This window comes from Tamandua tetradactyla, chromosome 1, assembly GCF_023851605.1.
Source record: "Tamandua tetradactyla isolate mTamTet1 chromosome 1, mTamTet1.pri, whole genome shotgun sequence".
Classification (NCBI taxonomy): Eukaryota; Metazoa; Chordata; class Mammalia; order Pilosa; family Myrmecophagidae; genus Tamandua; species Tamandua tetradactyla.
The window spans coordinates 40,378,418-40,392,043 of record NC_135327.1 but is presented as its reverse complement, the minus strand read 5'-3'; the positions used below and the strand labels follow the sequence as shown (position 1 = coordinate 40,392,043).

General features: G+C 36.6%; 1 protein-coding gene across 1 annotated transcript in view; it reads right to left on the bottom strand.

The window, feature by feature from the left end:
- Positions 1-1,366: 1,366 nt before the first annotated feature.
- CRNKL1 (crooked neck pre-mRNA splicing factor 1) overlaps positions 1,367-13,626 on the bottom strand; it is a 40,698-nt gene continuing 28,438 nt past the window's right edge. Inside the window, exons 9-14 of the mRNA XM_077114807.1 lie at positions 10,887-10,946; positions 8,611-8,691; positions 7,747-7,986; positions 5,471-5,572; positions 4,787-5,035; positions 1,367-1,732 (exon numbers count right to left, since the gene is read on the bottom strand). Coding sequence (XP_076970922.1) covers positions 1,565-1,732; positions 4,787-5,035; positions 5,471-5,572; positions 7,747-7,986; positions 8,611-8,691; positions 10,887-10,946 — 900 coding nt within the window. The 3' untranslated portion in view covers positions 1,367-1,564. The remainder of the gene's footprint in view (positions 1,733-4,786; positions 5,036-5,470; positions 5,573-7,746; positions 7,987-8,610; positions 8,692-10,886; positions 10,947-13,626) is intronic.

The following is a 13,626-nucleotide window of genomic DNA, read 5'->3' as shown; positions in this document are numbered from 1 at the left end:
TAAAATCACAAATTCTTTTCCTCAGTAACCAGTACTCAACAGTCAACTGATTTTTGACTCCCCGGCACAGAACGGGTCAATCCATGGCTGAATGTGGATTTGCCCCTTATCCTAATGTCCCTATTTTCTTCTGCCCTCAAATACTGTGTCTTATTTCCAAGACACAATTTAGTGACACTATTGGCTAGTTTTTACCCCTCTGGGTGCTTAGTAAGTTTGCAAATTAATAGCTTGGACAGTGAACAAAACACTCAACATCTGAAAAATACAGGCCAGGTTTAAAGAAAACAAACTCTCAAATCAGTTTCCAAGCGAGTATTTTTCTGGTTAAGAATGTGCACACACCTATAAGCAAATATGCTACTTTAACTTTCATCTTTTAGCATAATTTTCATCATTTACCTGAGGTGTTTCTGCACATGGTCTAAACCAAGGCTAAGTTTAACGGGTCAGGTGTTAGAGGTAAACATTTTATACTACAGCACACTGGGAGATGCTCATCAGTACATTCTAGGTAAAGATGATTCCATTGTCTGGTAAGTTTGGGAAACATGACAGTATCTCTACTGAAGATTAGTAACATATAGTAAAAACTCAAAAGGCTGGATTAACATGGTTTAACTTATCTGAACAGAGGACATCTCTTTCGCAGCAGACTTACTATCCTTTAAAAAAAGCATTACAAATATCAACCAATTTGAGAGCATAAGTGAAAACTGACTAAAATATTCTAGGTAAAAAAGACCTTGTTCAGAAATAAAGTCACTGTCAATTATTTTCCAAGTTGTGTTTTAAAAATCATTTAGTATTACAAGCATTATTAAGATGTAAAGATATACACAAGTTAAAAGTAAGCCAAGCACATTGAATTCTACAAGGAACTAACATATTTCAGAAGATGGCTGGGAATGAACAATTAATGAGTACCTATATATGCTGGACATATTCCTTTTCTAATTTAATCTTCAGAATAGGCTGGCAAAGTAATATCAGACTCATTTTGAGAAAAGTAAAAATAAAGGTTAATAATATATTACTAAGTGGACAGCTAGGAAATGAACTCATGTCTGTGACTTTGAAAACCCAAAAGAGTTAATAGCTTTGAGAGGAATGCATAAAACATCTTTACAAAGAACATGGGCATCAAAAAATGATACCCTAAAAGTTATTGTAGGGCAGTGCGACAGTGACTCAGTGGGAGAATTCTTGCCCGCCATGCTGGAGGCCTGGGTTCGATTTTTGGTGCCTGCGTAGACTTTAAAAGATTTGCAGTTCCATCTAAAATAGAAGCTAAGCATTCCCTAATTAGATTTTCTAATGTACAACATGGGTGCACTGGCTTGAAAAGTTAGGCATCAGATAAATCCAACAGGTAAAACGTTCCTTTATTTGCAATCTCCCTCCCCTAACTCTAACCCAAGAGCATTTTTAAAATAATTCAAAAGTATCTGTCAAAGAATTCCAATCAATTCATTACTGGTAAAATATACAAAAACTTACAGGAGTCACAAGAGTTCCAAAGTACTAATTTATAAAAATAAAATACTTAATATGAAAAAAAAAATCAGGATTCACTCTCATCAATGTCCTTATCTGGATCTTGCTCTGCAGCCTCCTTTTCCTGTTGCTGTTTCTTCCAAAGTTTGGCCATGGCCAGGAGTTTGAGGTTGGGTTGGTTGGCAGCATCTTCTGGAAAGATGTAATCATAGTATTCCTCCCAGCCTGCATCAGACTATAGAAATAAACAAAAGATATGCTAACTCTTGTGCAACAGGACTGAATATAAAAACTCAGAAATGAACAGCACAATAAGACCTAACTAATAACAATTATGTTAAACACTGAGTGAAGCTGAATGTGAGACTATAGAGGGAGGAGGTCTGGGGGCATAAATGAAATCAGAAAGAAAGATAAACGATAAAGACTGAGATGGTATAATCTAGGAATACCTGGAGTGTATAATGATAGTGACTAAATGTACAAATTTTAAAAATGTTTTTGCATGAGGAAGAACAAAGGAAGGTCATTACTGCAGGGTGGTGAAAATAGATAGTAGTTAATATTTTAAAATTTCAACTTATGTGTGAGACTAAAGCAAAAAATGTTTATTTGGTACAAAATTTATATTTTGACTAGTGCATTTCCTAATATAACTTATGTAGATAGCTTGGTTGAACACCATAAGTACATGGAACCTTGGGTAGGACATGAGATTTTGTTGGTTTGTCCACAGTGATGCCCCGATAAAATCCAGAGTGATTTAATCAGTGAGTGGAAAAGTATTTGCAAAGTCCCCTTCGGAGAATGGTGAGAACGGGGGAAAACTCAACCTTCCCAAGTTGAATTCTTGATATTCTCACAAGCAGTGTGGAAAATCAAAGCTAAAGGCTGAGCCCCCAGTCTTGGGGTTTGTTCATATGAAACTTAACCCCACAAAGGATAGGTCAAGCCTACTTAAAATTAGGCCTAAGAGTCACCCACCCCAAGAGAACCTCTTTTGTTGCTCAGATGTGCTCTCTCTCCAGCCAACACAATGAGCAAACTCACCACCCTCCCCCTGTCTATGTGGGACATGACTCCCAGGAGTGTGGGATAGGAAGTATGGGACTTCCTGGCAATGTGGGATGGATATCCTAGAATGAGCCGAGACTCAGCATCAAGGGTTTGAGAAAAACCCTAGGATGAGCTCAGACTCAGCATCAAAGGATTGAGAAAACCTTGACCAAAAGGGGGAAGAGTGAAATGAGACAAAATGTCAATGGCTGAGAGATTCCAAACAAAGTCGAGAGGTTACCCCAAGGTTATTCTTACGCATTAAGTACTATCACCTTGTTATTCAAGATGTAATGGAGAGGCTGGAGGGAACTGCCTGAAAATGTAGAGCTGTTTTCCAGTAGCCATATTTCTTGAAGATGATTGCATAATGATATAGCTTTCAAAATGTGATGTGTGATTGTGAAAACCTTGTGTCTGATGCTCCTTTTATCTACCTTGTCAACAGACGAGTAGAACATATGGAATAAAAATAAATAATATGGGGAACAAATGTTCAGTAAATTTAGTTTGAAATGCTAGTGATCAATGAAAGGGAGGGGTAAAGGGTATGGTATGTATATATATTTTTTCTGTTTTCGTTTTATTTCTTTTTCTGTTGTCTTTTTTTATTAATTAATTAAAAAATAAACAAAATAAAACAACATACATAATCAGTAATTCACAATATCATCACTTAGTTGCATATTCATCATTTCTTAGAACATTTGCATTAATTCAGAAAAAGAAATAAAAAGACAATAAAAAAAGAAATAAAACAAACACAGGAAAGAAAAAAAAAGATTATACCTACCATACCCCTTACGCCTCGCTTTCATTGATCACTAGTATTTAAACTAAATTTATTTTAGCATTTGTTCCCCTTATTATTTATTTTTATTCCATATGTTCTACTCCTTTGTTGACAAGGTAGATAAAAGGAGCATCAGACACAAGGTTTTCACAATCACACAGTCACATTGTGACAGCTGTATCATTATTCAATCATCCTCAAGAAACATGGCTACTGGAACACAGCTCTACATTTTCAGGTCTGTTGTCTTTTAATTTCTTTTTCTGAATTGATGCAAATGTTCTAAGAAATGATCATGATGATGAATGAATATGCAACTATGTGATGATAATTGTGGATTACTGATTATATATGTAGAACGGAATGATCAAAATAGGAATGTCTATGTTTATTTAGTGTTTTTTTGTATTTAAAAAAATAGATATGTGACATTTTAAAAGGCAAAAGCGGGTGAAATTAATTTCAATAATATGTTTTATTAAATTCAATGTATTAAAATGCTAACACTTAAAAAAAAAAAGATATGCTAACCTGTGGCTGAAATACCCATATTTCAGTTACTTTAAAATAGAGAATTTTCACTGAGAAACCCAGAGTCCTAATACAATTTATCAGATGTTTTTACAAAATGTCATCTTCAGAAGGAACAAGGGCTAGGGCTGAAAGTTTGGAAATGAACTGGCTTGATGGAAAAAAATTCTAGAAATCTAAGCACAGTCCCTCTACAGTCAACCAAGATGACACCTGGAGTTGTCTCCAACTTACAGTCTAATGTTTAAAATGTTAAATGATTTTGTAAAATTTACTAAGTATTTACCCAGTACCCAAAGCCATAAACCTATGCATTATTATTCTGTCTCCTTGCCTTCATTCCCATCTCCAATCACTGATTTCACTTCCCAAACATTGCTCTAACATAAACCCTGCTCTAGTTTACCTTCCACACTTGCTTGTTAGTTTATGACAACAGCTTCCTCACTGATCTTTCCTCCAATTTAGGACCCTGGAGTCTGCCTACAGGTGGTACCTGCCATGTATCCATACAGTGACCTGGCCACATCATTTTGTGCTTAAAAGCTTTCCATGATTCCCACAAACTCCTTCAGATATCTTACAAAGTCTTCTATGGATTGGCTCTTACCTAAAAGTTCAGTTTCACTTCCCACCACCCGAACTTCTTGCTTATTGTTTCAGAAATCACTTCATGTAGTTTCAGCAATCAACTGCCATGAAGAAGCTTTTGCCAAACCCCTCACATTCTGCATCACCAGCAGGACTACAGGTATTCCCATAGTATTCAGATGAAATGTCCCTACTCCAAGTTGTCTGCTCCATGATAAGACTATACATATGCCATGTAAAAGCAGGTATTTCAAAGCCAAATTTCAAATTTTTATTCACTTGATATGAGATGAAGTGCTCCAGGAGCTCAGTTCTTACCCCATCATCAGCCTGGACTTTTCTTCTCTTCTTGACTTTCTCTGGCATGAGTTTATCCACTCTCTCCTTATCTGATACGGCTCCAAATTCATCTTCAAAGCCTCGCCAAGATTCCAGCAACATTAGTCTCTCTTCCTTTTCTTCACAGTTTCGCATGGTTTTGTTAGCCTCTTCATAAATTTGCCTGCATTTAGCCAAACTTCCTTCTTTCCCTGAAGTCAGCTCAAATTGAGCAAAACTGATCCATACCTAAAAAAAAAATGTATAGAACCAAATGAACCATGTCATTCAGAAGTTAATAATGTAATAACAGTAAAGCTAATATCTAGCTAATGACATCTGAACATACTAACATGTCCACCTCTAGTATTCCATAAAACATAACATACAAACAAACTCTATATCTAATTAGGTATCTGAAATAAGGCTTACAATCCTGACAAAACTTAAACTTTTTTTTATCCCGAATCAATGTGATAACTAAGCTCTTCACGTGAGGCATAGACGCAGTCCTGGTATAAGCTTACTAGTCCAAAGTCCTCTGAAACTCACAGGTTCTAAGAGCAAGGAAGTCATCTGAACTGAATTAAAGAGGAAAAAAAAGCCATACAGTATAGTATTTTCTTTATCTGGGGACTGCAGCTTCAAATAAAACCAAAAGAAAATCTAGAGAGCACAGGATACCTTGACATGTTGTGTCCGCTGAAGCAATCGTCTGTAAAGATTTCGTGTTCTTTCAGTTTCTTCCTGTTCAACTTCAAAATCAATATATGATTTCCAAAGCACCTAAGAAAGAATACAATGTGTCATTATTGACATTTAGAAAGCAATATTTCCCTATCCAGAGCACAGCAGCATGGCTATGAGTCTAACCTACATACAGAGATCTAGAACTCTCTTTTTTTTAAATTATAAACAATGAATAAACACACAAACATTCTCGACACGGGTACAATCAATGGCTCACAATATCATCACATAGTTGTGTATTCATCACCATGATCATTTTTTTGAACATTTGCATCTCTCCAGCAAAAGAAAGAAAAAAGAAACAACTCATACATGCCATACCCCTTTACCATTCCCTTTCACTAACCACTAGTACTTCAATCTACTCAATTTATTTTAACCTTTGTTCCCCCTATTATTTATTTCTTATCCATATTTTTACTCATCTGTCCATACCCTAGATAAAAGGAGCATCAGACACAAGGTATTCACAATCACACAGTCACATTGCAAAAGCTATATCATTTACAATCATTTTCAAGAAACATAGCTACTGGAACACAGCTCTACAGTTTCAAGTACTTCCCTCTAGCTACTCTGATACACCATAAACTAAAAAGGGGATATCTATATAATGCGTAAGAATAACCTCCAGAATAACCTCTCGACTCTGTTTGATATCTCTCAGCCACTGACACTTTATTTTGTCTCATTTCTCTCTTCCCCCTTTCAGTCTAGAAGGCTGTCTCAATCCCGTGATGCTGAGTCCCAGCTCATTCTAGGATTTCTGACCCATTTTGCCAGGGAGGTTTACACCCCTGGGAGTCACGTCCACGTAGAGCGGGGGAGGGCAGTGGGTTCACGTGTCGTTTTGGCTGAGAGTGAGGCCACATATGAGCCACAAAAGAGGTTCTCTGGAGGTGACTCTTAGGCCTAATTTTAAGGAGGCTTAGCCTATTCATTGCAGGGATAACTTTCATAGGGAAAACTCCAAGATGGGCTCAGCCCATTGATTTGGTTGTCCCCATGCTTGTGAGTAGACAGTGAATTTTCCAAATAGGGAAGTTGGATTTTACCCTGTTCTCCCTATTCCCCCAAGGGGACTTTGCAAATACTTCTTTATTCACTGTTGAAATCACTCTGGAATTTACTGAGGGATCTAGAACATTTACTGAACTAAAGGACAGATGGCATATAGCTAAAGTACATGATATCTGTATTTACAAGCAGGCCAAAACAGGGCTAGAATTCTGGAATATAAGAAAATAAAGGGATTCAGTTCATTTTAGGATACTCTGTCAGTTTTTTCAAGTACTGAACTTAACAAGTAGAGCTGAGAAACTTGTCAGAGTCTCTTAGGCACCTTTCACGATCCTACCACATGCAAACGAACTTCTGAGAGGAATTTAGGTCTAGATTAGCCAGTATGTACTGTTCTTGTCTCCAGTGGAAATTTCTGTTAGCATCTGACTTCAATTCAGTATGCATTCACTGAACAGCTGCCCCCAGTCTGCCAGGGCACAGGATGAATAAGATATGGCCCTAACCCCTGGGAGCTGGTAATCTGGTAGAGGAACTGAGGCAGACTGGTGGAACCTAACGTGCTGAGGTGAGGCCCAAACCATCAAATGCAATGTCATATCAGTGCAAGATCAACGAAACAGTAGTGCTGAGCTCTGGGTCCTGCAAGATTTTCATTCTTAGCTGTGGTTTGGTGCCCCCTTGTGGCTCAAACTTAAAATATTGAAGGTACACAGGTCCTGTTCCTGACCAAGACTTCCAGGACCCGGGCAGTAATTCCAGGAACACCCTGGTTTAGTTGGAGTCCCTTTGTTGATTCAATCTAAGCAACACTATGCCAGGAGAACCCTGGGACCTGCAGTCCCACCCTCCATCTTCCTTACTTTCCAGAGGGGGTTGCGTGCTAATCTCTCCCTGCCTAGCTTTCTCTTTCCTATGCCCCTCAGTCCACACTGTTGGAGAAGGGGAGGAAGGCACCAATCACCTTTCACATTATATCCCAATACATTCTGGGAGTTTGCTACACTCTGGGATTTGAGTATAGGGCTGCTGTTCTTCCTTTAGATCCTAAAAACAGCAACCCCTGTTCTGAGTAGAAAAGACTATGGTTAGATGGTCCTACACTCTAAATGGCATATACATTCAGCTGCTATCTAAAGGATACAAGAGAGGCATCTGACAGAAAATCACATCCTGCTCAAGGTCCTCACCTCTGGCATGTCAAGGCGTGGCTGGCTGATGGCCAGCTCGTAGATTGCCCGGGCTCTCTCAATATCGCCAAGGATCGTCTCCAATTCTGCAAATTTAATCCAAGAGGTACAATTTTCAGGTCCAAATTCCAGGAACTTTTCATAAAGCTTCCGGCATCTGTCAAATTCTCGAAGCTGTAGCTCCAATTCTATATAACCTTTAAATAACTTGTTCTTTGGACATTTGCCTATGGAAGTTCCCTGGAAAATAAAATGACCAAGCCACTGTGACACCTCAGTAAATTCAATCTGTACAGAGACATTATTGGCCTGTCCCTAGAAACTGGTTTTTTTTTTTGCTGAGGAAGTCTCTTGTAGAGTAAACAGGGCAAGGAATTCTTTCCTCCCATGGTATCACACACTGTTCATACTAGTTTGTGATGAAAAGCTAAAGGAAACCTGTCAGCTGTCAAGAGGGTCAGCTTACTGGTATCATTCAGCAGGGACAGTGTTCCAGAAATGTCTGAGCAACTATTCTGGATTTTACTTAGTTTCTCAGGATTTCTTAGGGAATGTATAAAAATACACCGAAAATTTAGCACACACTTAGACTAGTTAACTCTAGTCTGAGTAAAGATCTGGCAGATGGAAGATATAAGTTTCCTACACTGAAAAAGAATGTTTATTTGCCCTAGGTAATAATAATAATCTAACCATTGTCACCCAATTTTTATTCTAAGGCTGTGTGTTTTTCAATGTCTCAGACTATAAAGGCATAATGGTTCTGTTTCTTTCCTAAAAGGAACTAGACAACTTGTTAGCACTAAGATTTCAATTTCCTTCCTACAGAACTTAATGATGCTTCTTGATCCTTTCTTTACTTACCAAAGCTCTTCTGGCAAATGGTAAATTTTTCTGTCTTATTTCAAATTGTGCATACAGTAACCACATTTTGGCAAATGTGAACTAGAAAAGAAAAGCATAAAAACATCTAGCTGAAGAGACAAATTCAAACTGAGTTAAATTACATACAAATTAATAAAAGGCTACCAGCAATTGGATATCCCTAAAACTTTAGAAGTAGAAGAAAGTATATTGCTTGTTTACATGCCAGGATGACTATATTTTGCAAAAACCAAAAACAAAATATCTAACCATGACCTAGAACCCTTACTGTATTACATAAAACTGCAAGATGCCACTACTTAGAACAGACTATGTTTTTTACCTTACATGTTTTTTTAAGTGTTAAATAGTTTTTATTTTGCCAGCATGAACGAACATGATATTGACAATGAACATGTAATGATAGCTTCAAATTAAATAGACAAATAAAACTGATACATATTTATAAAAGGCCTTCTACATATGAAAGAATCTATATATATTGGGCACTAGTCAGTTTCAAATTTTTATGTTGACATAGGGATTTCAAAAGACTGAATCCAAAGTCAATACCCAAATAAATTTTTGTTGTGTTGTGATGTTTATCATTTTGCTATTTGTCTGTCTATGGAGTGCAGCTACCATCAAAATGAGAATATCAAGCATTACATGTGCTGAATAAAAAAAATAGCACATCCTAAAGCAACAAAAGGAAATCAAAACATTGGAAAGAACAATGGGCTCTTTTACTACATGATTTTTGTGATATTGCTAATTTACCTAACTTCTTCCGTCTCACCTTCTTCATCAGTAAAATGCAAGCATTTATAATATCCAAAGTCTTTTTGATAAATATAATTTCATAAATAAGGCATAAATCCAGATACATAATTTTAGTGTAGGGGCTACCAAAATTTCCTTTATTGGTCTTAAGACATCAATAGTGGATATTAGATTTCATATCCAGTATTTTCTTGGTAATCTGGGCAACACAGATAATTATATTAGACTTCATTAGGAGATACAAACATTTTCTAAAAGTGACTGCACTTGCAGATAGCATCTGTACTCAATCTTTTTTTTTTTTTTTTTTAAGGGAGGAAGGGAAGGAAAGACAGAGAGAAGGAAGGAAGGATGGAAGGAAGGAAGGGAGGAAGAAAGGGAAACATCTTTAAACATTTTCTTGTTTTATTGTATTTTGTTTTGTTTTGTTACATGGGCTGGGGCCGGGAATCGAACCGAGGTCCTCCGGCATAGCAGGCAAGCACTTTGCCCGCTGAGCCACCGCGGCCCGCCCTGTACTCAATCTTGATAAACAATAAATAAAAATTACACCTGACATTTCATAATTTGGTTTGAATGTCTGGGATACATTACAATGAATAAAATCTTCATCAAGCAGTAGCAAGTAGAAGGGAGAATTGTGGTTAGCCTTGTGTTACTCATTTTAATTGTTTTTCCATCAAAAAATCATCTATGGGAAGGGTGTATTTAAGATCTAATTTATGTCAGGAGTTATAAAAGATTTTGATAAGTGCTAATTTTTATTTCCATGAAGACTTGATTTCACTTTTTATGGGAATAAGAAGGGAGGTGATAAATTGTTGGGCAGGTAGGATAACAGTTAGTGAGAACAGAATACAGTAGTGTAGAAGTTACCATTGTGGGTTTTTCCTCCCTGTCTACTGTTAAATGACAACAAGGAGAAAGTTAGAATGGAACATGGCTAGAGAAGAACCAAGCAAAGCTTTAAGGTTTACCTGTAGAGTCTGATTTACTTGTTGGAAACTCTTGCCTTAACCCAGACTTGTATTATATTTTTGGCAATATTTATTTCAAATGTAAATTTCCTACTACATGCTTTTAAGTGGGCAAAACATCCTATTACTTTTCCAGAAAGTAACTCAATCAACATTACCACAGAAAGAAACATACTTTGTTCCTTGCACTGGAAAATATGGCAGAGATATTTAAACCATTTACACAAAATGTACATGTTCATCATGTACACTTACTCATTTGCCTTCCACATGTGTTGCATGCTCTCTGGATGTATGTCTTCCTCTTTATGGTCAGTCTATTCAAATGATCCATTCTCTCAATTTCTGTATTACTCATATATTAGTTAACACATACTGCCCTCTCAACTGGATCGGAAGCTGTTACCAGACGCAAGGGTATTTGCATAGTTTGTTCTAATTTATATCATCTATCATGCCTTGCACAGAAGCAGTATTTTGGCTTGTTTGGAACTGAACTCATTAGAACAAACATACCTTTTTATGAGGAATTAGTTCCAAAGAGGCTTGGTATACCTGTCTTGTCCTTTCAGGATCCTATAGTAGGATAAGAAATTTTTATAAAATATTGAAGTCCATTGCTAATACTCATTTTGGTAGTTAGTAATTTTACTAAAACTAATAAAAATAGGCGCCCCACTCCACATTCAATTTATTTTCACAAGTTTCTGTTTTCAAACCCTGATATCATTTATGATCAGACATGGGAACTAACTTTGGAAATTCAACCTTGGTTTAAGAAACACCAATAACACAGCCATCAAACTCTGAGTACTTCTTTGCAGAAAGGCTTTTTGACTGACAACAGAAAGTAACAAAGATATTTTATATTCTCAGATCAACATCACAAAATTAATCTTTTCCATTAATTTACACAAAGCTAATCTCCAAAAATGGCATTTGCTCTTTACTAGCAGTGAAGATGCACAACCTATGAATATAATTTATGAGAAAATCCAGGAAATTATATATAATTAAATGAAGGGCTGCTTCTTTGTTCCCTTTTAAGAAAAGTTTAAAAAAAACTCACATAGGCCTACAAAAGACATATAAAGGTTAAAATGTTACAGACTGAATATATAACTGTATGGCTGCACAGAGGGGTATTAAAATTTAAAATGAAATTCTAAAGAAGAAGTTTCTGATAGTCCACGATGGTGGCATAAGAAACTGCAGGAATCTTTGAACAAGTAAAAATTGGCAGAGCCATCTTCCCCAGAACTATGGACAAGAGTTAAAGTGTGGCAGTAACTCAGTGAACTTTAAATCAAGAAAATACAACTTAAAAAATGGTAGGAGCATGGGACATGACTACCAGGGGTTTAAATCTCTCTGGCAACTTGAGACAACATTTCTGGGGATGATCCTGGACCCAGCACTGAGGGATTGAGACAGCGTTCTTCACCAAAAGGGGGAAGGGAAATGAAACAAAATAACATTTCAGTGGCTGAGAGATTTCTAATAGAATCAAGAGGACATTCCGGAGGTTATTCTTATGCATTATATAGATATTGCTTTTCAGTTTTTAGGGATATTAGAACAGCTAGAAGGAAATACCTGAAACATGAACTGTAATCAGTAGCCTTGATTCTTGAAGACAATTGTATTACTATATAGCTGTTACAGTGGGACCATGATTTTGAAAACCTTATGGCTGACACTCCCTCTATTCAGTGTATGGACCGATAAGTAAATAAATAAGGACAAATAAATAAATAATAGGGGTGATAAGGAATATGGATGCGTCAGGTGTTCTTTTTAAATTGTTATTTTTTGGAGTAATGAAAATGTTCAAAAAGTGTTTGTAGTGATGAATGCATAACTATATGATGATACTGTGAACCACTGACTGTACATTTTGGATGATCATACGGTATGTGAATACATCTGAATAAAACTGCATAAAAAAGAATGGCAGGAATAGCTCATGGTGTGTTTGCGGTGCCCTTCCCCAGCCCCTCCATGCAGGACGGAGCCAACCTACACTTCTGCTCTGGGCCCCTGGTCCTGTTCTGCAAGGGATCAGAATAACCCCTAAGCACATATTAGGACACCAAACTAACAGGAGGCAGCAGAGAGGACTAAGCAGGACACTCATGTATGTCTTGCGGCATCAAAACTTGCCCTGCACATTATCAGCAGCCTGTAGACAGCTAAAGCATATCAAAGTTGCCTGAGAAAAGGATTATTGGCTTCAGGGCATACAAAAGAATACTTATGAGGGAAGGAAATTTGTACAAAGTAGAGGGGGCATTCAGATTCCTGTAAATGGGAGAATTCTTAAGGCACAAAAAAGACGGAAAAGATCTTGTACTATCACTTTAGTTCTTCTTAGTAGAAGGACTAAATTCTAGAGAGCATGAACCAACATAGAGCAATTTAGCAAAGACTGTGAAAGATATTTTTTGCACTGTTTTTTTTTTTAGCTCTTGGCACTCAAGAAAATCTGAGTGAAAATCATGAACACTCGCTAGAAAAAAATTAACAGAGGATTCCAGAACCAAATTCCAGAGATAACACATTAAATTACAAAAATGTTTCGTGTGCAAAAAAAAGATCATAAGACAAAGAAAGAGGAAACAGTGGCCCATCTAAACCCACACGATAAACCTTGAGAAACCATTAACAAAGAAAATAAGACTTTGGACTTAGGATAAAAACTTAAAAAATAAAAAGATCTTCAATATGCTTAAAGAAAAACATGGAGAAAGAACTGAAGGATATCAGGAAAATGATAAATGACAAAAATGAGAATCTCAAAGAGAGAGAAATTATAAAAGGGAACCAAACAAATTCTGGAGTTGAAGAACTCAATAACAAATAAAGAGTTTGAAAAGCAGATCGGAGCTGGAAGAAAAAAGGATCAGTGAATTCAAAGATGAGACTACTGAAATTATTCATGTTAAGAAACAGAAAGAAAAACACACTGAAAAGCAAACAGAGCCTAAGAGATATGTGGGACACCATCAAGCCCTTATATATACATTATAGGAGTCCTAGAAAGAGAAGAAAAAGAAAGGGACAGGAGGATTATTTAAAGAAATAATGGCAGAAAATTTCACAAATTTGAAGAAAGACATGTATTTATACACATTTGAGAAGCCCAATGAATTTCAAACAGGAGAAACTCAAAGAGAACCAGAACAGAAAAAAAATCATAAGCAAAAAACTACAAGACAAAAGCAACTATCATTACAAGGGAACCCCATTAAGAATA